The sequence below is a fragment of the Mauremys mutica genome, chromosome 6 (assembly GCF_020497125.1).
Source record: "Mauremys mutica isolate MM-2020 ecotype Southern chromosome 6, ASM2049712v1, whole genome shotgun sequence".
NCBI classification, from domain to species: Eukaryota; Metazoa; Chordata; order Testudines; family Geoemydidae; genus Mauremys; species Mauremys mutica.
The window spans coordinates 37623111-37647597 of record NC_059077.1 but is presented as its reverse complement, the minus strand read 5'-3'; the positions used below and the strand labels follow the sequence as shown (position 1 = coordinate 37647597).

At 42.4% G+C, this 24487-nt stretch overlaps 1 protein-coding gene across 3 annotated transcripts in view; it reads right to left on the bottom strand.

The window, feature by feature from the left end:
• The window catches only part of IPO11 (importin 11), a 233387-nt gene that overhangs the window by 83174 nt on the left and 125726 nt on the right, over positions 1-24487 (bottom strand). For all 3 annotated transcript variants that reach the window (XM_045020850.1, XM_045020851.1, XM_045020849.1), the window contains exons 26-27: positions 16234-16329; positions 4609-4722 (exon numbers count right to left, since the gene is read on the bottom strand). In XM_045020850.1, the coding sequence (XP_044876785.1) occupies positions 4609-4722; positions 16234-16329 (210 nt within the window). The remainder of the gene's footprint in view (positions 1-4608; positions 4723-16233; positions 16330-24487) is intronic.

Here is a 24487-nt window from a genome sequence, read left to right as displayed (position 1 = left end):
TCATAATAATCATGTTTCAACAGATTATTCTTGGGATGGGAACTGAAAGCCCTCATCTGCCTAGCTGGTTTTGCCCAACAGGTTATGGTAATAAGGGATTTCTTAATTAATTTTAAAAGCCTTGACATGCCCAGAACCAGTTAACTGGTACGCAGCATGTGGGATATACCAGAATATAACTGAATGGTAACTGGAATTGGTTCAATTCCTCTAACACAATTCAAGATGAGGTGGGTGAGGTAATATATTTCATTGGACCCATTTCTGTTGGTGAAAGAGACAGCCTTTAGAGCTTACAGAGAGCTCTTCTGCAGGTCTGGGACATCTTGTTCAGAGGGTTGCCTCCCCACAGAGTCACACATCACATTAATTTGGCATCATTGCTAGAATGGCCAGTGTCTATCTACTAAGGAGGACATCTTGGGTTCATTTTGTGTTGGTGGTTACTGAGTGACATTCTCTATCAGTGAATTACTGGGGATTTACCAAGTGAAAAGAGGAAGTGGTATTATACATTGCCATGACCATATCTATTTGGGAGCTATGCACATTACTGGCATTGCTAACAAGATCACTGAATAGTTTTTGTTTCCAGTGGGAAAATGTTCCAACAGTTACTCCAGACTGGGCAAAGACCTACAGTAATGCCCTAACAGCCACTGACCCAAGATGCATGGGAGGTTTGGTGTCAGGGAAGCAGTTTGCTGGTGCTGAATATAAAAGGTTTTGTGCACTTTCTTCCTTTGCAAGTGCTCGCCCCGACAAGCAATTATTCATCAGGTTCACGGAGTACACCCTTGCTCATTTCTACTAGGGCCTCTGACATGGCTGCTATAACCACTGACATACAATTCACTTTATACCTCAAGCCATGGGGAGTGTGATGGGGTATACAAACCTCACACTGGGACAAAAGGGGTTAAAGGACTGGGCCCAGCTAGCCCCATCCCTCTAAGCCTGCAGAGCATGCTCCAACTGGAGACCACGTTGAAAAGGGAGCAACCCAGCTAAGGAGGCTGTAGAGAAGTAGAGACCTACCCTGCAGGCTCCTACCAAAAGGGACTAGAGATGCCTATGATGTAGTACTGTATGCTGAGCTTGGTTGGGATGGCATTTTGTTTCCTTTTTATCCCCACTCCACCCCCGCTTCTCTGGGACCAGAAGTGGAGGGAGCACTGGTAAGAAGTGATCCAGGGAGGGTAACTCGGAGGGTCAACACTGCTGAAACTCCTAGGGCCCTGGGTTGGAGCCAGGTGGAGTGGATGGGCCTGAGCTCCCCTACCACTACAACACAACTGAGTGGACATTAACCACTAGGCCATCCAGCCCACAGAGTAGGATGTCCAGGTGCCCGGTTTTCAACCGGAAAGTTTGGTCGAAAAGGGGACCCAACAGTGTCTGGTCAGTTCTACTGACCGGACACCCAAAGTCTGGCTACTGCAGGCAGGGGAGATTGGGAGATGCCAAGTCATCACCCACGCCAGCCCCCACTCAGCCGGGGCCACCTCCGGCTTGTGCCGGGTGGTTGCAGCTCCCAGCCCTGGCTCCACAGGTGAGTCCCTCCTGACCAGGGCACGGGGAGTTAGGAGGGGAAAAGCAGCGAGCGACAGGGGGAGGGGGTAAGAGGAGTGGATGGGGGCAGGGACTTGGGGGGAAGAGGCGGGGCTTTGGGGAAATAGTCGTGGCAGGGGCAGGGCTTTGGGGGAAGAGGCGGGCAGGGCGTGGTTTGGGGGGAATACACCGGGCAGGCAGGGCTTTGTGGGGGAAGAGGTGGGGCAGGGGAGGTTACGGCACTCCTGCTGGAGTATCTGTTTTTTAAATATTACCATGTTGGCAACCCTACCACCGAGGACCCTACTACAGAGGATTGCAGTGGTGCATATATTAGTGATGTGGTAGCCCTAACCTTTCTTATTGTTGTGTGGGCTTTTGGTAGCACGCAACAGAGTAAGAGTTGGAAGTAATACTGATTGAAATGGCCTTTTCCTCATTTTTTTTAGGCTACTGCTGCTGGGTGAATTGGCAACATGAACTTGGGGGTGGCCAGGTACAATGTTAAAAGGATAACTGACTACTAAATCTGAAAGTCTGTCCTCTTCTCTGCACTTATCTGACCTGACAGCCAGTGGACAGAACACCTAAGTTTGCAGAGTGAATAGCTTAAGGGAGCGAGATTCACCATCATGTTTGACACCACCTCCTGTAAACCCAATTTCTAATATCACAAAATTGGGCTTTAGGTTTCGTGACTGGAGAGAGGGGAGGCAATCAGAGAACATAACCACCAACCAGGTATGGATCAATTTTGAAAAACATACAGCATTGCCAACATGCTTTGACCCTCTCTCCCTAATATGTAATTTTTCTTTCCCCGCTTTATATCTCCTATTTCTTCTTTTCTCTGCTTGCTTTCTGCCTAATAAGAGCCTAGCTTAGCTAATAAAGAGACATCTACCTTTTGTAAAATTACTGAGTCTGACCGGAAAGGCAAACTAAAAGCAATCCATGAAACAGACTGACACTAATTGTTTGATAGGTCACAGAATGGCTAAGACAACCAGGAGCTATGCCATAGTTTACCAGCAGCTAGGTTGCAAGTGAAAAAGATACAGGAAGAATGGGATCTCTTATCCCAGACACAGTCCTGGTTATTGCTAATGTATGCCAGTACATTTGAAGCTAGTGGCATCTGTGGCAGTTCATCCTGGCAGCATGGGTTAGATTTTCCTCCAAAGGATTAAATTGATGGGAAGGGTGGCTGCTGCTCTTAATCTTTCAGTGTTCAAGATTAGGGGAAATAACCCTTTGTGACACACTGTACCTCAGAATGACATCCTGTAACACTCATATTCATTATTCATATATGGTTGTGATATTTCATATAAAACATGCCATATAAAGGTATCATATGAAAGTCATGATCTGCTGAAACCGGTTGTTCTATCCAAATGTGTGTATCATTAGTGTGTATAAAGTTATGAGATTGTGCTATGGTTGTTACTGAAATGTGCTGTCACTTTGCTAGTGACACACAAAGAATCCCTGCCCAGGTGGGCATTGACCACTCATTAATCAACTGTGTGACTCAACTATGCAAGCACCACACAATGGGAACTGATCATTCACAGTGACTTAGGGCTTGTCTACACTGGCACTTTACAGCGCTGCAACTTTCTTGCTCGGGGAGGGGTGAACACCCCCACCCCCCGAGTGCTACAAGTTTCAGCACTATGGGAGCTGCGCTCCAGACAGACACCATCTTCCTTTCCAAATGCAAACAGATGGACATCATACCAAAAGGACTAAAGGTCCTCAATATATGTTCCATTCTATGCATCCAAAGAAGTGGGCTGTAGCCCACGAAAGCTTATGCTCAAATAAATTTGTTAGTCTCTAAGGTGCCACAAGTACTCCTTTTTGCTCCCAGCACTGGTAGCTACACCCCTTGTGGAGGAGGTTTTTTTAGAGCGGCAGCTCTTTAACGTTGCCAGTGTATACAAGCCCTCAGCAAAACCCACCAGGACATGCTTGGGCTAGTATCTACCAGAGTGCCAGGCACATGGGACAAAGGTATAAAATAATGGACAACTGCAGCAGGCAAGGGCCTTTCTCCTCTATCACCTACACTGTAAACACTGGATACCAAGAAGACAAAGATCATCTGAGGAGACTGATCCAGAATTCAGGAGAAAAGTCTGTACATTAAGGTCTGTAACAGCCAATGGGGTGAGAATATTGCTTGATTCAAATCCTGTTTAGTTCATAGAATATAGATTTTCTTTGGTGACCATCTCTGTCCTTTTATGCCTACCACTTATAACCACTTAAAATCTATTTTTCTGTAGTTAATAAAACTGTTTTATAGTTTACCTAAAACAGTGTGTTTTGCTTGAAGTGTTTGGGAGACCTCAGCTCAGGAGCAAAAGCTGGTACATGTCTTCTCCACATTAAGGGAGGAGTAGACTGGGTTATAAATTTACACTGGGGTCAGGCTTCTGATCAGGGCAGGATGGTACAGCTCTGGGATCCTAGGCTGGGGAGCTGTAGGGAATTGGCTGGAACCTCTCTGTTGTTGGTTCATGAGGAGAATTCATGTAACTCCCTGCCAGTGGATGTCTGTGTAAGTGCAGTACCTGGAAAAGTTTGCAGCTTGTCATTTTGTCAGTGTGAGAGGGAGTCCAGGTTGGTAAACGAAAAGGCCCAGCAGTACCCCAGTTCCAGGCTGCACCCTGGGGAACTCCTCACAACCTTCCCTGAAAATTAGACATCAGCCTGACTTCTCTTAAAAGGGATGAGTTCTCGAAAATGCCCAGGCTTGATGGTTGCTTTGTTTAGTGGTCTACACAGGATTGTGGGAAGTCCCTGGAATTCACAACAGTAAAATATTTCACTGACATTTCAAAATGTTTTAAAACAAGTTTTCTTGGAGAGTGGGAGAAGAAAGAAGGTGAAAATAGAATGACCTTTTATTTCTACTTGCACATTTGGGGTATGTCAACCAATAAAGCGTGAGAGTAACTTTACTCTTGTGAATAATAGCACTTGGTGTTCATAGGATCAAGCCTTTCATAAACAGTTCATTTGAAATGCCAAGAGAAATCCTCTTACCTCTTGACCACACTCGCCTGCCATCTGGCTCAGCAGCAGTGAAAAAAAACTTGCATTTTGTAGTAGAACTCTACCTATGACTCCCAAGTAAGTAGACATCACCACTGGATACCTCTGAAACAAAAGCAAAGAAAACAAAAGATTTTTATTTTAATGTAGAAAAAATACATACCATACTGCAGAAATACCAAAACAGTATAGGGGATATAGGGAGAATGTTTGCATGCATTCCCTTTCTTGATGCCTTACCTTCTTTTAGCAAATCAGGATTTATTGAAGTGTACCACAGAAGCCACCAGAGATGCAGTATTGACCTACCATTACCACAAAGATAGCTCCTATTCTACCAATCTGGACAAACTATTGTAATGTTAGATTACATACCACTGAGTAGTAAATGCTGTCAGATGCTAACTTTCAAGTACTGTATAGTTTAGACTAATTGCATCTTACACAATGAAACATGTATTGTACTGGTAACATGGCATTCTGTTAGCAATTGCAAAGTTGGAATGTATTTTTCTAAAATTAATATTTATTAATTATATCTAGAACTGTTTAATATCTCTTAAAATATTGTTACAGTTCTCTTTGATAGCTTTTGGCAAGTCTATACACTAGCTAAAATGCTAGTCTCCCAGTTTATATTTTTAAGACGTGCCTTAGCTAGTTACAATAATAGCCTTAGTATTCAGAAGCTCACAGGATTGTTGTAAGATAATATTCGTATAATCAATAAATATTGTTCAATTCAGGAGATATCAATGGTATTTCTGGTATTGACTCCTGCATCTAGCAAGTAATAAACAAATATTTTACAATATTTTGTATTTGAAAAATGAAAAAGAAGATACTCCACAATGATATCTCAGATTTTTTTAGATATGGGCAAGTGAATTTATTATAATTATGAGACAGAAAACATCTTTAATATCCACATCCAGTTTTTCTCTGTATATTTTGTTTTTTGCGTATCTTTTAGATAATATTTTACTCAGGGCAGAGACTGTCTTTATTTTTGTGTTTTGTAAACCAACAAGCATATTACTGACTCTAAATAAATAAATAAAAAGAGGTTATTTAGCTTATAGTAATGGATGTTTTTGACACGTGTTGTCTATATGTTTTCCACTCTTGGGTGTTCACATGCCCTCAGCACCAGTGAGCAGAACTGTTTTCTCCAGCAGTGCCTGCTGGCCCATGCTGCGCCCTAGCTATCCTTGTATACCCTTGCAAGCAGAAAGCAAAGAACAGGTGGGGCCAACTGTCTCTCAATTGTTACAGGCTTCAGTGTAGTGGGAAAGGAGGGCAGGTCATGGAATATATAAAGACAACACATCTTCAAGTGATTGTTTATATGGTTGTTGTCTGGCCAATGGTAAGTTTAGGTTTGAAATTAGATAAAGTTATTTTAATCAGAGGAGTGAAGTTCTGGAACAGCCTTCCAAGGGGAGTAGTGGAGGCAAAAAACCTAACTGGTTTTAAGAGTGAGCTTGATAAGTTTATGGAGAGGATGGTATAAAGAGAATACCTATAATGTCATAGGGCCCATCTGTGACTGCTATTAGCAAATATCTCCAACAGTTGGAGATGGGACATTAGATGGGGAGGGCTCTGAGTTACTACAGAGGACTATTGTCTGGCTGGAGGGTCTTGACCACATGCTCACGATCTAACTGATCACCATATTTGGGATCAGGCAGGAATTTTTCCTCAGGTCAGACTGGTACAGACCCTGTGGGGTTTTCACCTCCTCTACAGCATGGAGCATGAGTCACTTGCTGGTTTGTACTAGAGTAAATGGTGGATTTTCTATAACTTTGAAGTATTTAAATAAAGATTTGAAGACTCCAGTAACTCAGCCAGAGGTTATGGGCATATAATATGGGTGGATGAGGTTTTGTAGCCAGCAACATGCAGGTCACTTTAGATTATCATTATGGTCCCTTCTGGTCTTAGAATATATGTAGACTCCCATGCAAGGATGTGGGAAATCTGAGTCTTAAGAAACTAAACGCTGAAAAACTGCCATGCCAAAAGACATACCAGCTTGGGAAACCTTCCCTATTGCACAGTGCTATTGAATATTGTTTAGTAAATGTATGGATTGAACTCTATGTGGCAGCTCTACAAATTTTGGCAATAGGAACATTTCTAAAGAAAGCCACTGAAGTAGCCTGACCTCTAGCAGAGAGAGATTTTATATGAACAGAAGGATCCTGTTTAGCCATTTAAAAGAGATTGAAACCACCCAAAATCCAGTTAGACAATCTTTGGGAAGAAATTGCCTTCCCTTTTACTTCTTTGGCATAGGTTACAAAACATTAAGATGTCTCTAAATGAACTGGGGTTCTAAATAAAAGATAACACTCTAGCCATGTCTAGTATATGTCGTTTTTTTTCTGCATCATTTGTATGGGAGGTTGGAAAAAACACAGGCAAATGAATAGTTTGATTAATATTAAAATGAGAAAAAATTAGGAATGAAACTAGAATAAGGCCTAGGGCCATGTCTACCCTTACAAGTTCACAGTGGCACAGCTGTACCAATACACCCTTGAGCAACAAAAATTTTGCTGACGAGTGCTAGTGTAGACATGGCCTAAGTGAGACCTGATCTTTATGAAAAGTCTTCCACTCAGTGTGCAGACATAATGGTACCTGAAAACTATGTTTGCACAGATAGATGTTGAAAAGAATATGTGGCTAATGGTTTGAATGGAGCTAATACAGACCAGCTAATACAATATTCAAATCTCACAAGGGAAGTGATTCTCTAACCAGAAAGGAATAGCTGCAATTAACCCCTTTCAAAATCTAGAAATGGTGGGATGTGAAAATATTTTGTAATTTTGAATTTGTGGATGGTAAGCAAATACAGATGCTAGATGTACTTTTATTGAGCTATTACGGAATCCACATTTTTTAATGAAAGCAAGTAGTCCAATATATATCGGATGTCTGTTAGGAAAGGTAAAACATGGATGTCATTGTGCCCAAATGGTGAACCATTTCCATTTGGCATTATGGGTAGATTTTACAGAGTCTTTTCTACTATTGATTAGACTACTTTAGACAACCTGGGAGCAGGACCTCTCCAAGTCATTTAAGCAGCAAGGATCTGAGCTGTAAGGTGTAGAGATGGTACATCTTGATGAAGAGTTCTCCCCTCATCTTCAGAGATCAAATACAGAATTAAAGGTAGCAATATTGGAGTCTGACTTGACATTCTTAACAGGTCTGGAAAACCTGGGCCAAACTGGTGCAATGAGAATCATCGTTGCACTATTCTGCTTGAGTTTTCTCATATTCACCATATCAAAGGTATCGCCAGATAAGCATACATGAGTCCTCTTGACCACAGAATTAGAAAGGTATCTGAAAGAGACCTTGGACTCTGTCTGCCTCTCAAGCAAAATCTGCTGACTATCGATGCCATGGCAAACAGATCTATAATTGGGTGAGCCCATTTCTGGAAAAATCTGCTGAATAACAGATATTTATGGACCAGTCATGGTCAGAAGAAAAGTTCCTACTCAGACAAATCTGTAACTGTGTTAATCAGTTCTGGGAGATGAATAACTTTGATAAAAATTCCATGTTTGATGCACCACTCACAAAGCTGGATTACTTCTTGGCATAGGGGAGATGACCTTGCTCCTTCCTGCCTGTTTACATAAAAATAGCAGCGGTGTTGTTTGTCATTTACCTGTATAGGCTTGCCATGGGTTAGAGACAAAATACTAGACAGGCGAGAAGAATCGTCCTGAGCTGTAAAATGTTGATATGCAGAAGGGATTCATCCTTTATAGTTTTGTGTCGGGTGTTCTGTAATTGAATTATGATTTGCATGATCTTCTTGAATCTGGACTGAGGTGGGTAAGCTGATGCCATGGAGTCCAGAAGAGCACGTATGAATTCTATTTTTCAAATGGAATCAGTACAGACTTTTCCTTGTTTACACTTCGTCCAGAATGGCCAACAGCTGAAGAATGCAATGAATATTTTCCAAGACCTGCTGAGGGGAGGAAACATGTATCAGCTGATCACTGAGGTGAGGATAAACTCCAATGGTCTGCTTTCATGGAAATGCTGCAATGACCACCAGGCACTTTTGTTAACCCTAGGGGCTAAGGAATAAACAAGAGTAAAAACCCCTTCCCCTGAATCAATGAGGAACCTCACCTTTGCCCTATTTGTCTGATGAAATATTATTCCAGATTTCTCAAAAACATAATAGATGGTTTCCAAAAGGGGTAAGAGAAAAAGATGCATAACAATCAGTTTTGAGTTCTCGACATGACCACCAAACTTGCTGCCTGTTGACAGACGTAGCTGAAGCAGATGGACACCTCTGGTGGAAACATTGTTTCTTACTAGCAGGCCCAAAGACTTGTGATACAAAGTTTATAATGGACTCATCAGCTGACACGGCAGGAATTTTTTTTCCCCCAACTGACTGTATTCTTCCAAATGACCTTAAATTTTCACCAGAGATCTTATGGAGATATGTTGGATGTCATCTGTTTTAAAGCTAAGTAGCTCTCAGCTCTAGAATAGTAAATCCTAATAGTGATCTCAACTTCATGTGGGATACCCAAAGACTGGAACGGAGACACTCACCTCGTTGTTATGGCAGTCATCATGAAATACACAGCAGCATTTGATACATCCATTGCGGCTTGTAATGAGGTATTAGAGATAGTTGTTCATTAATCAGAGATTGCAGTTCTGATCTGGACTCCTGGGTATCTTGTCAAAGAATCTGGAGATCCTATTCCGGCAGAGATACTTGCCATTAGAAAAGAGAGCTTGTTAATTTGAGATTTTCATTTGAAGACTGGCAGAGGCAAAACTCTTCCTTCTCAGCAAGTCCAAATGATTGGGCTTCTTTTCCTTTGGCATTAGCTGTTTAGTATACTCCTGACCTGCTACAACTACAAGAGAGCCTGGTATGGGGTCAGTACAGAATAATTCAAACCTTGATGATGGTACCTGATATCTTCCATCGATCTCTTTTGAGGAAGCAGGAATTGTGGTGGTGTTTGCCAGAAAAACTGAGCAAATTCCAGCAGGTCCTCACTAACTGGCATTGTCAGCCTTTCTAGAAGTGCAGTATGTAATATGTCTAGATGTTTGTGGGATTTTTCACTACCCACTTCCACCATGCTCTCTAATGTTTCAGCCAACCTCTTCAGAAGCTTCTGAAATGTATGTGTGCGCTCAGGTGGCATTGAAGAAAATGGGATTGCAGCTTTGACAGGCAAAGAAGATAAAAGTGAAGCTGGAGGAGATCAGTCTGATGAAACTGTTGTCAGTGTGCGAGCTGGAGATCAGTCTGATGAAACTGCTCTTCTTCAGAAGTTTGGATTTGCTGCTGACCTGGAGAACATGAGGCTTCTGTTCCGCACAAGATGCAGATGGCCTGACTGAAGAAGGGGACTATGGTCTAGAATATTTTCATGACCAGTCTTCTCAAAAATTGAGGGCCCCGAGAAGTCAGGTCCATTGGTCCCCAGGCAATCTTCGCAGGTAGGCCACCATCCATCTTGTTAATAACTGATGGACTGAGTGGCTAATGGAAGCCTAGCCCCATCAGAGGCACTGCTCATGGGAGTCCTGATTTCAGCAGTGCCGACCCCACTGTTTGGTCCAGCTGTGCTATTTAAGATGATTTAGTTGGGAATTGGTCCTGCTTTGAGCAGGAGGTTGGACTAGATGACCTCCTGAGGTCCCTTCCAACCCTGAGATTCTATGATTCTAAGCCAGAAGAAGACACAGAAAGTTGTCCATGCAACTGGGTGAATCCCTGATTGGCTGTTACATTGAACCCTGCTTCCCTGCCTTGTCCTGGTCCCTGACTTCCTGCTCCTGATCCTTGGCTTGATTCTCAACTCCAACTCAGTTCTGACCCCTGGCTCAACTTCTGATTCTGGCTCCGACCACTAGTTTTGACGTCCCAAGCCCCAGTTGTGATAATGAGTATGGAACATAAGCAAATTAATAGATCAGGGAAGTGGATATCAGGATGAGAGTGTATTTCTCTGTTCCCAATGGCTACCATAACAAGCTTGACTCCATCATTAGGTGTGATGGCTGTGTCACGTGGGAATTTTTGTTCAGCCATAAAGACTGAAGACCCAGTATCAAGTAGCAAAGAGCTACATATATAGAGAAAAGTTGCCCAAATGAAACTAACCTACAAAAACTATCCTAAAATAAATACTAGTAGAATACTAACTATGGTCAAAAATTACCATAAATAAACTATGGAAATAGAATTAGCTAGAGTAAAGACACTGCTTTCACTGCATTAGAAGAAACTAAGATCGGTTGACTCACCCCTTTATGTTCTTAGAATAGGAAGCATGAGGGCAGATGGAATGTGGGCCAATAGGAACTGGTGATCAAAACAATTCCAGGCTCCAATGCTCAAACACCCAAGAGTGGACTACATACATCACATCTCAAAGAAGAATAAATAATACTTATACTTGAAAATATCTTTGCTAACAGATTGCCAATACTGACTTCTGAAAGTATAGTTTGCCTCTAAAAACTGACTGTAAAACCAGCACCGTTTTTCTCAACCTATCTGCTCCCTACGGCTATTCAGAATTATATGTGCTTACTTTAACACAATTACGTTTTTACTACTTTTTATTCCTATTAGCATAGCAGGAGCCAACATCGCTCAAACAGTAAGCTGTATTTTGTTCTTTCTTGTGCATCAACAGATGTTTAACATGCACCTTTATACCTGTATTGAAGACAAAGAGTTACAGAGGTGTCACTGAGGGTATGTCTACACTTTGAGTTGGGAGTGTGATTCCCAGCTCAAGGAGACATACCTGTGCTAGCTTTCATCAAGCTAGAGTACTAAAAATAGAGTGCAACCATGGGAGCATGAGCAGTGGGATGGGCTAGCCACCTCTAGTATGTGCCTAGGGTCTCAGAAGCGTATGAATTTGGGCTGGCTAACTGTCCTGCTGTTGCAGCTCCATTCTGCTTTAATGCATTAGCTTGATGAGAAGTAGCACACATATGTCTCCTTAACCTGGGAATCACACCATCAAACTCAAAGTGTAGACATACCGTAAGAAAAAAATGCATATGCTACTAGGTACAGAATTAAGATGGCTGTAGGAACATTCTGAATTACTGGAATTTTCTTGCTTGCTGCAGTGCAACCTTGTGCAGTGGGATAGGAAGGATACTAAGCCACCATACAAGTATTCTGTACTTCTTGCATGCCGTGTTGTGCTCTGTGATGATACCATGAACTCCTTAGCGCATGGGAGAAGTAGGTTGGACAGCAAGGGATTCCAAAAACCACGAAGGCTACACAACAGACTCCTTCCCCAGTCCCATGAAATTCCACATTCCTTTACTTAGGTTGCACAGCTCATTTATTCAGGCTATTGACTGAATTAAAATTTGCCTCCTAACCATTATTATGTATTTAGGAATGACATTGCCCCCATTTTAAGGAATGCAAAATAGTCTCTCAAAGTTCAAGAAAAATGCCTTTCAAAACTTAAAATAAAACGCTAGCTAGGTGGAAAAGCAAAGTGTTTAACCCACTCAGTGTATGTAATGTTTATACAACAGCACCACTGATAGGGAGAACATGGAATTCTAAGCACAAAACAAAAGCAAAATAACATACTTCTCTCTTATCTGTTAGCATCCTTATTCAGTGATACTTCAAGTCATTGAGCTATGCAGAACATCAGTAGCAGCTTGACTCAGTCTCCTTTTCCTTCCTTATCTAGTTCATTTGTCCCTGGCACAGGGGACTCAACAAATTCTCAGTAGTAGTTTGGTTCCTTTCCCAATTTATCAGATCTTTTGTTAGCTTTATAAAAGTGCTGTTGGCCTGGCAACAACAACTCATCACCGTAATTCTCAGTGGTGACACTTCCTCATGGTAACAGTTAAGGAATAGCAGAGTGCAATTACACAAATTGGTGAAAGAAGAGATAGAGAAAATGCTGAAATATGTTGTCATTTTACCACTTCATGATATAACCTACTGGTTATTTCAAGTTTTTTTATTCAATGTGAGAAAACAATAGGGTTTATCAGGTATACTTAAAAACCACAGAGAAAAAGAAAAATGATTAAATGAAAACCTTAGGTCATGTAGCAGAAGGGGATGAAGTAACCCCCTGAAATAAGAGAACTCTATAGTTGTTCTCAGTCTGCCAAAGTTTAAACAAAAGGAAGAAAGACTGACTGATAAGATAAATTTCAGTGCACATGGTATTAATTTATTATGTTTTCTTTAAACACATTGTCTTAATTCAAGATTCTAATATCTAAATTATTTATAATATATAAATATATAGATATATTTTACAGTAACAATGGAATCAAGTGTGTACAGTAAATGTAGGTTCTAAATAGGGTGACCAATGTCCCAATTTTATAGGGACAGTCCCAATTTTGGGGTCTTTTTCTTATATAGGCTCCTATTATCCCCCAACCCCTGTCCTGATTTTTCACACATGCTGTCTGGTCACTCTAGTTCTAAACGACTGATGTTCCTTATTAAACCAATAGGGAAGTGTTATTTACTCCTTCACATAACAGAAGAACAAAGGGTCACCCAATGAAATTAATAGGCAGAAAGTTTAACACAAACTAAAGGAAGTACTTTTTCTATACAATGCACAGTCAACCTTTGGAACTTGTTGCCATGGGACGTTGTGAAGGCCAAAAGTATAACTGGGTACAAAAAAGAATTAGATAAGTTCCTGGAGGATAGGTCCATCAATGGCTTTTAGCCAAGATGGTCAAGGACACAACCCCATGCGCTGAGTGTCCCTAAACCTCTGATTCCCAGAAGCTGGGACTTGATGATAGGGGATAGATCACTCAAAATTGCCCTGTTGTGTTCATTCCCTCTGATGCATCTAGCACTGGTCACCATCAGAGACAGGATACTGGGCTAGATGGACCATTGGTCTGACCCAGTATGGTATTATTATGTTCTTACGTTCACTAAAATTGAAACCTGAGAGGTACTTTAAAATGTTCACTTAAAACAAAGGGTTGCTCCTTAGTCAAAGTTGATATTAGAACTCTTCCCAAACAAGTGATATTAAAGATGTTATGATTTCCCGGACTACCGCATTTTATCTATGCCATTTATTTGCTTTATTTACTTACCTATGCATCTTTTTTTAATTTGAATTAAATTAGTTGCTCACAAAAAAACTCAAAACACTTCTAATTATGAACAATAAGGTTCTTCACGTTAATGTGCTGTATAAACTCAATACAGTATTGTATAATGGTTTACAATACACACCATGTTTTGGGTGATGTTATGAGTACATATAAACTGTCATTCTTTTCATCTGTTTTCAATATCAGCCACATATTCTGAAACAAATTAATTTTGGCTGAAATTTTCCCTACTTACTATCAGCCTAAACTTCTTTCTTTTTTAAAGCCTGAGCAAAATCAAAGAAGTCATTTATTTTTGGTTCTGGCTTAAACGGACACATACTTTTCCACATAGTATGATCAGAAATTAGGCACACACAACTTCAATGGTTTAGCCAATCACAAATTTGCTAAAACATTAAGTCCCAATCCTGCAATGCATTGTAAGGATCCCTGCAACTACTACTCCTGAGGGAATTCTGAGTCACTGTGCATGCACAGAATTTATGTCCCCTGTAGATTTCCTTTGCTTCCCTGCAGAAAAATGACTTTCTGACAGGGAAGAAAAGAGAAGCCACAAGCGTGGTCATGTGACCCTCCCTAGCAGTATGTTGCAGGTGCCCAGGGCAGCTGGCAGAAAGGTAAATCACTGTGGTGTAGAAGGTGTGACTGGGGAAGACCCAGCTGGTGGCTCCCACCCTGCACTAGGCTCAGCTGCTAGTCCCTGCTGGGTTGGGGAAGATGGGACTTCCTCTTCCACTGTACGGCATCCAGAGCCATGTCAGACCCACCCCCAGATTTCTCCTCCACCTGTAGGAAGCTCTGCAAACTCCCCCTCCTCACGCTTTCTGCACTCATTGCTCCTCTGCTGCAGGGGGAGTATCACTGTACAGGGAGCTGCTCACTCCATCCACTCAACCTCCATGCAGCCAGACCTCCTCATATCCAGACCCTCCCGCCCCCTGCACCCAGAACCCCTGACAAGCACCACTCCACCTCAACCTGGACCACCCTGAGGAGTTACCCACACCCAGATCCCCACCCTATCGAGCTCCAACCAACCACACGAGGATCCCCATCCCACTGGACCTCACTTCCCCAGCATCTGGACCTCCTCACTGAGCCCTCCACACCCAGACCTCCCTGCTGAGCTCTATCCCTCTCCCCCGCTGAGCCCCAACCACCCTCACCTGGACCCCCCTTCAGCGTCCCATTACCATTGCACCCAGAACCACCCAACAAACCCCTGTGCATGCAGATCCTCCTGCACCCAGATCCCCCTCTGAGTTACCGGTGCCCAGATTGCCTCACACAGGACCCACCTCAACTCATACCTGGATCCCCCCACACTAAGCCCCTCCACACTTGGATCCTGCCTTGCTGAGACTCTCTGCCCACACCTGGTGCACCTAGCATGGAGGGGCAGGGCACTGGGGTGTTTCTGGGGAAGGCCCTGTCTTGTGCTGTGTCAGGGGTGGGTGCAGCTTCACTGCTGAGTCTGAGTCCTGGGTGGGAACTGCACAGTGATCTCCCACTTCTGTGCAGCCAGTGGCCTGTGCTCCCCAATGCCATGCTGGAGTCTCCACATTTATTTGACAAATAAAATGTGCAGAATTTTGCATAATTTTAAAATAATATGCATGGAATTTTTATTTTTTTTTGGCTCAGAAATCAGCCAAGTTTAAATACTGTTTCACTGATTTAAAGTTTTGATATTTAAATGTATTTATGCAAGAATAGATTTTTTTTTAAATGGCTGGACAGCTGGGAAAGTGCAGACTGCTGGGGGTTGTGGTAAAAAACATTAGCTTTAAACTGATCTTAAGGCTGAGGTGGATAATGCTTAGGCCCACAATATGAGTTGGTTGGGTTCTGATGAGACTTGCCAAGAGCAGCAGGGATCAACAGACTTTACAAGAAGGCTCTAGTAAATGAGAAACAAATGCCTTAAGAACTTTCCTAAAATCTGTATTTTCTATAAATCCTGCCTTTTATACACAGAAGAGAGTAGAACTACTAATATCAAGGGTAAAATCAATTTAATATCTGTAATTAAATTTGATACTACTTCTATTCTTCATTATACCCGACTCCCAGGGGGATGTACTTGATGACTTGAATTTCGTCTATGATGTTAATGTACTACACACTTCATAAAATGTAATAAAAACTACCCCAAATAGAATATTTGAATTTCTAACACTGAATTCATAAGGGTAGAGGTGAAAAAGTATAGTGATGTATATGTTCATTTGGAAAGTTAAGAAATAAGCCTGTGAAATCACATGAAATATTCCAGTCACAAGATTTCATTTTCCAGTAGTTGCTTTTTTAAATTAAATCTATTACTTACTTAATATTGGTTTCTGGGTACAGACTTATGGAAAATAAGTGGAAAGCAAATTCGTTCACTATGAAAAACTAGAGTAGTTTGAAGAAAATAATTCTTACCTCCCCATCTATAATCCCCCTGAACACAGACGGCAAAAGGAGTTGAAACATTTGAGGCCCCAATGCTGGGTTTACTTTTAGGACATTTTCCACAACCTAAAAAACCAAAACAAACAAAAACATAAAAACAAGCAAAGAATTACACTGAAAAAACTACAATGGAAGTTCCAAGACTTATGCATATTAATGTCTATTAGCCTGGGTGACAGAATGTGGGCTATTTCATAAACTATACAAATTAGACATTTACAATACTCTTCAGAAATGTACAAACCTTAAAATGTTGTGAACTGCATTCATAAATATCCTGCTAAACTGAACAGTGCAACTGAACTAATACATATGTAAGCAACTGATCTGTGATGTTTTGCTGTTTCTAATTGATTTGCATTTGGAATAGGAAAAAATACCACATATAATCAATTTTGAAGACTAAAGTAAAAAAGTGTTTGGTGGAAGGGAGACACAGGAAAGTAGGTTCCACAGCTAAGTAAAATATTAGCTAGCAAGCAATCTGTGACAATTTATTTAGTATAACCCCAATCACATGGGATGAACTCTTTCAATAAAGCAGATCCAGTTCCCTTGTGCGAGAACAGGTGTTCCCAGTTTGGTCTATTAAGAGGGAAGGGCAGCTCCTGGGGCTATATGGGATCAGGGAGAATCTGAGAAAGGAAGAGTCTAAGGGCTTGTTTACACTTACTGGGGAACGAGCAGCAATCAATGCATCGGCGGTCGATTCAGCAGGTCAAGTGAAGACCCGCAGGTCATTCTCCTGAAGACTCCTGTACTCGCCCGGATCGAGAAGAGTAGGGGGAGTTGACAGGAGAGCGTCTCCCGTTGACATAGTGTAGTGTGGGCCTCGTGATAAGTAGATCTAAGTGACGTCGATTTGAGTTACGCTACTCGTGCAACTCAAATTGCGCAGCTTAGATCGAATTTCCCCTGGAGGGTAGACAAGACCTTAGTGAGTAAGAGTTTCCTTACAGCACAGACTCAGTCAGTCAGGAAAAGGGCAAGCGAGAACTGCTTGGGAGTCAAGGACAAGTGAGAGCTGTCAGAGAGCAGGGGACTGTGGAAAGTCTTAGATGGGAGCTGCAGACGGTTCTTGGGAAAAGACTGAAATCAAGAGCATCAAAAAGGATTTGTTGGTTGACTTTCTGAAGCCAGGGCTGGAAAGGGCTGAAGGTCAGAGAGCAACAGAGAGACAAGGTGGGTGAGGTGTTACTTTTTTCTGGACCAACTTCCCCTGGTGAGAGAGAGAAGCTTTTGAGCCACACAGAGCTCTTCTTCAGGTCTGGGAAAGGTACTCCCAGCATCACAGCAAAACGCAATGTGGAACAGATCTGGAGCCAAAAGCAGTTGAGAAGGAACTGAAATGGTGGTGGGTTCACCTCTCCCTATATGCTCTTTCACCGGAGCATGAGGTTGTATAATGAACAGGTGTGGACCTGCAGACACTGCTTATTTAAGTCTCTGATCAAGAGCACAAGGGCATGCATATATCCAACGGTAGAGCACCGATAGGAACAATAACTTGAAGAATCCACAGTTCCCGTTGAAAAATTTCAGTGAGGAATGGCCAATCCCTTTTCTTTCTTAACTAAGCCTCTTTCTACTACTCTAAGCATAACTTTTAGAGTAGCAGCTCAAAATAGTACAGCTTTGAGCAATGCCTCTTCTTTAAATATCTCGAGACAGATTCTCTGATGTGTGTGTGATCAGCTCAGGACACAAAGGGGGTAGAGGAATGGCCATCAAAGCCAATTACTACTCCTTCACTTTCTGATCAGCCCCAATCCAGTTTAGAGAAGTTCTAGAGGCTGCTCTAACTTGTGCCAATAGGCAATGGGGCCCCCAAAGGTTCATCTAGCAGAGAGGATACCCAAAGTGCAGCACAATCCAGCCAAGACTCCCCCATACCACGTGCACAGAGATTAAGGTTGCAGAGGAGCTTAATACTCCAGGTCTACATCTGCTGGAGGCCTTCTTGTGGTGGGAGAATGATCAGTTGCACAGATTACATTCCTCTTCTACCACCATAGCAGGATGGAGTGGAGGAAAGAATCTTGCCCTTCCATCTCCAAATCTTTCATTCTTCTGAATGTCTCCAAGTGAGAATCACAAATTCTCAAGAACAGTAATCCAATACTCCATGAGTTGACACCACATATGTACACGCAAACCATTTGGTCATCTTAATTCAAGATGGACATCTTGTACTTCAGTGGCTATAAACACAGAATAACTCTATTTTAGATTCTAAATGCTTAGTACACAGAGCATTTTTAACCCTACACACAAATTATAAACACCCAATGGAAACTAACTGTAGAGATTAAGAAAACAAAACTTTGCCAGGAAAGCTCCAGCCTATTTAAATTCAATATATTAGTTTACAAGATTATTCAAAAACAATGTATTCAAATTACTTTCTTTAAAGTGTAAATTTTAATGCAACATCTAAGCCCCAAAATTGCCTTAATATTAAAATGTTGAGAGGAAAATATGGCATGTGAATTTTTGATATGGAAGAAAACCTTAACATGTCAGTTTGCTGGTCAGTAATTTACAGGATTTAATGTATATTAGGTTGTTGAAATATACACTGAGAAAGTCCCCTGAATTAAAAAGTACAAAATAAAGCGTGTGTTTAAAAATATTATGCATAATTTATAATGTTGGTAGTATAAGACAGATGTTTGCATACAAAATACTGGTGCAATTTTTCAAAACAAAGTAATTTCCTCCAAGTTTATTTCAGAGATACAACCAGATGGAGGACTAAGAGGGGATACTGAAAAAAAGAATATAAATTGATACCACACTGCTAAGTGTTGGAAGACTAAAGCTGTCTCTACTTGTCCACAAAAAGAAGAATGAATGAATGAGGTGGTGCATGAGATGGTATCCAACCTTTTCAGCTTGAGGGCCAAACATGTTATTTCACAAGGTCAAGAGGCTACAATCAATATTTTGGGACAGATCCTCTGGGCCACTCTGCTCCATTTGGCATCTCTCAGGGTGCAAAAAGGGAGAAGAAACCACCCACAAATCTTCTGCTGGGACTTCCCCCAGTGTGTGAGTCTCACCAGTAGGGTGCAGAGCCAGTATATTTGACTCTGATGTCTCCCTTCCCCACATTATCTATCATAGGGGATATGTAGAGATGTGCAGAAGCATACTGAAGATGTGGAGATGGAGCGGCTGGTGTACAATGCACTCTGGCTAGTGGCTATACTCAAGTGGCATATGATTTCTTGGGGATCATAATCAGCTGGTGCTGCAGCCATGAGTCACCTAGGAACCGTGACTGAGATATGACTGTCAACTTCTTCTCTTTTTCCTCCCCCCCCCACTACCGTGAGTAAGGGAAGCCATTTAAAAACCATCTGGGCTGCAATCTGTTCCGCCTGTGTCTCTCACATCCCAACAATGATGGAGGGCGGCCAATGAACTGCCTACTGGAACTGTTCAAAGAGATATAGGATCCCATCAGAATTGTTGTTGGGGCTGCAAGAAGGCAATGAGAGGCAGGTGGGAAAACGATGTCCACGACCTCCTCCCAGGGTACGTCTACACTGCAATTAGATACCCACAGCTGAACCATGCCAGCTGAGTCAGGTTTGCGGGGCTCAGGCTAAGGGGCTGTTTAATTGCAGTATAAATGTTTGAGCTCAGGCTGGAGCCCAGGGTCTAGGACCCTGCGAGATGGGAGAGTCCCAGAGCTTGGGCTGCAGCCCAAGTCCAAACATCTACCCTGAAATTAGACAGCCCCCTTAGCCCAAGCACTGTGAGTCTGAGTCAGTTGGCATGGGTCAGCCACGAGTTTTTAATTGCAGTGTAGACATACCCCCAATAGCGAGATGACTGATTCAAGTACATCACTTTTAAAATCACAGGGCCTGGCTCAGGAAACATATTTTCAATTAATTAAATAAATTTTTTCTTCTGAATAGAAGTGCCCTCGAGGGCCACAATTTAGCATCTCAAGGATCAAAAGTGACCCCCAAACCACAGGCTGCACACCTCCAGCCTAGGTACATTAAGTGACAAGTACTGTATGCAGAAAATTGTATACAGCTCAGCTTCTTCTTCCAGGCACTGCATCTCAGTATGCCTTTGTCCGCCAGATAAAAAAGGCCTCTACAATCGGAAATCTTCTCCCCATATAGATAGGTTGTTTTTTGGGGGGGGGGGGGGATAGGAACTGGAGTGAGAATGGAAACAAAGCTTCTGTAGTATTTTGTTACCAAAAAGGAGCTTGTTAACTTTCAAGTTCTATCATGAATACTTCAAAACAGAAAATGTTTTTCTTGTCTTTCCTTGGGGCAAAATACACTGCAATTTTTATCATAATTAGTATATCACAATGAGAAATCAGTTCATAGCAGACTTCTACTATATGAATAATAATGTTGTATTAATAAAACTGAATGCAAGTCAAACTAAGACTTAAGAGACACAGTTAAAGCTCCTAGAAAATACATCATTTTTCCAAACAGTGACAGTAATAAACCATAATTATTCTAACATCTGAATTGCACAGTATGAATCTCTATTTTCTTCCGAGTTTCCTCAAAAGGCATATTTAAAATGTCAATACTTATATTTTTAGATCTCAGAAATGGATTTATCAAGATCTGTTTTTCACAATATCTTTGGAGTTCCCAAAAGATTAAAAAAAAAAATAAAAGTAACATGAATGAACCCAACAATGCAATTTACAAAAAAACGTTACTTATATTACAGTAGCAAATAGACATTGTGATCAAGTTCCTCCTCTACTTTGGTGGGTCCCATGCTTATTGGCGGATTTTGCTAGCCTCAGAGATTCACAGTAGCCCTCAGTTTGGCCACTTTCGGGGCTCAAATCTGCTGTTCACTCAGATAACCTCATCACTGGCTAGTAGGGGGAAAAAGAATAAGAACAATCCCCGCAGTTTCTGCTGACCCACCATATGGGTCAGGAAACAGCCCAGAGACCTTCCCCTCTGGTGGAACCTCCTGTGTTGGATCAGGAGTTGGGAGGTTTGGGAGGAACCCGGGCCTGCCCTCTACCCCGGGTTCCAGCCCAGGGCCCTGTGGACTACAGCTGTCTAGAGTGCCTCCTGGTACAGCTGCGTGACAGCTACAACTCCCTGGGCTACTTCCCCATGGTCTCCTCCCAACACCTTCTTTGTCCTCACCACAGGACCTTCCTCCTGATGTCTGTTAACGCTTGTACTCAGTCCTCCAGCAGCACGTCCTCTCACTCCCAGCTCCTTATGCACACACCACTAATTGGAGTGAGAGCCTTTTTAAACCAGGTATCCTGATTAGCCTTAATTAATTCTAGCAGCTTTCCAATTGGCTACAGGTATCGTAATTAGCCTGCCTGCCTTAATTAGTTCTAGAAAGTTCCTGAGTGTTCTGGAATAGTCCCTGTTATCTTACCCAGGGAAAAGGGACCTGCTTAACCTGGAACTAATGTATCTACCTTCGACAACTCTCTTGTAGCCATCTGGCCTGACCTTGTCACAATACCCTAACCAAGATTGTGCAAGGCACTGTACAAATGCAAAGTAGGAGATAATCCTTATCTAGAAGAGTTTACAATCTAAATAAACAAGACAACGGGGGTGGGAGAAAGGGAGTATTATCCACTTTTGTAAAGATGGGAAACTGTGGCATTGCGAAATTAAATCAGTTGCCCAAAGCTAAATAGGAAATCTGTGGCAGCACCAGGAAATTAACCCAGACCACCCAACTCGCAGTCCAGTGCCTAAATCACAAGACCATCCTTCCACTCTAAACAGTGCTCACTGAATGCACCATCTACAATCACTATCTGGAGTCCCTCTCCTCTAATTCTATCCTAGACTCTTGCATGTCACTGAAACTGCTCTTGCCAAGTCTTTTATGAGCTTTGCTAGCTAAAGCTCAGAAGCAGTACTCCATCCTCATCCTCCTTGACGTGTCAGTCACCTTTGACACCATCAACAACGCTCCTCTTCTCGAAATCTTGTCCTCCCTTCACTTCCATAACTCCATCCTCTCTTGGTACTCCTCCTACCTCTCTCATCGCTTCTTCAGTGTGTTGTTCAGAGGATCCTCCTCATTTGTCCTTTAACTTTCTGTCAGGATTCCACAGGGCTCTGTCCTTAATCCTCTTCTCCTCTCCCTTTACACCTTATCTCTGGGAAATCTCAATTCAACTACAACTTCTTTACTGATGACTCACAGATCTATCGCTACTCCAGACCCATTATCTTCTGTCCAAACTAAAATCTCAGCTTCTCTCTCTAACGTCTCCTTGTGGATGTCTAGCTATCAGCTCAAGATCAACATGGCTAAAATGGAGTTCCTAATCATCCTCCTCAAGCCCTCCCTGCTACCTCCCTTCTTGATCAGTATGGACATCATCACCATCAGGCCCATAACCTGGGAATCTTCTTCAACTCCAACATTTCTCTAGGTCCTCATATCTGGGCAAGGTATAAATCTTGCCAAATCTTTCTCCATAATATCTCTAAGATACTGCCTTTCTTAACCATCCATCTAGCTAAAAATCTTGTCCAAACTCTCATCTCATGCCTTGACTAATGGAACATCCTTATCTCTGGGTTTGACAAATGCAATCTTGCCCCACTCATCTCCGTTCAGAATGCTGCTGCAACGATCATTCTCCTACCGTGTCGCTTTGACCATGTCACGTCCCCCATTGCATCCCTCCACTGTCTCCCCCTTCTCTAGTACATCAAACATAAGATGAGTGTATTCACTTTCAAGGCCCTTTACAGTCAATTTCCAGCTTACCTACCATCTCTAAGCTTACTTTAAATTAGCCTATGATGACAGCCTTCTTTGCCCATTTATTAAATTTCAAACAAGCATGTGCTTTCTCCCATGCTGCCCCACACGCTTGGGAAGCACTGTCTGTAAAACATCTGCAAAGCTCTCTCATTATTCACCTTCCAATCCCTCCTCAAAACACTGCTTTGTCACAGTGCCTACAAAACACTTGACAGTGGTTAAGATGTTGGTGTGTTGTGACAAATGCCAATTATGATGACCCATATTGTCTCACTGTTTTCTTATACTCCTCCAACTGTCTGTATCCATCTGTTGTCTCGTTTTATATTTAGGATTGTAAACTCCTTGGGACAGAGATAATTTTTTTCTCTGTTTTTATACAGTGTCTATGAACTATGTCTAGAACTCCTCGGTGCTAAAGTAACACAGAATCTACACACATACACTCATGCTCTCCGACCCCCCCCACCCCCCAAGGTCTTTCTTTGAATGTGGAATGCTCCAGTGTGGTGAATTGTTAATGTAGACTTTAAAAAATATATTATGTGATAGACTCAGGCCAGTTGGGTACAGCAGAATAGCTGAAGGCAGATATACTGGCCACTGGATTAACAGTTTTCTGTTCCCTGACTGACCAGAGCAGGGGCTGCTCCAGGCTAATGAGAACACCTGACTCTAATTAACCTGTAAAGAGTCAGGTGAGGCCATTCAGTTAATGTGACCACCTGACTCTAATTAAGGCCCTGCTGTTACTATAAAAAGGACTCACTCCAGTCAGGCAGAGGAGCGGAAGTGCAGCTGAAGGGCTGGTTACTGAAGACACCCTAAAACATCGTTAAAGGAGCCCTAAGGTAAGGGTGAAGAAGGGAGAAGCAGGAGAGCTGTGGGGAAGTGGCCCAGGGAAATGTAGCAACTCTGGCAGTGAAAGGTTGGCTGCCAACAACTGCTACCATTAGGGTCCCTGGGCTGGAACCCAGAGTAGAGGGCGGGCCTGGGTTCCCCCCAACCCACCACTATAGGAACAGCTCCTGGAAGGGGAAGTGAGGTCCCTGTCAGGACAGGAGGCTGAACAGAGACTGGGAGTTCTCTCACCAACCTCCTTGCAGCCTATGATGAAAAGGACTCAGTAGACTGTAACCCTGGCCCTAGAGAGAGAAGGGCTACGTGGAGGGTCACAGTGAGCCACTGAGGCTAAGCATAAACCGCCTAGAAGCGCAGGACCCACAGGAGCAAGGTCAGAGCTCTGCCACAATATATAAATAGCACTACTATCTAGCTTCCATGAGTTCTCTCTCATCATAACCAAATGCAAGGCAAGTGTAACTAGGTCCCTGAGATTTCCTGAGCACAACAGCTTTACAATACCATGGTTGGCCACTCACAAATTTGTCTCTACAGTTTAAAAGTATTGCTGCTAGGCTATGGAACAAACCAATACAATTATTTTAAGGTCACATTA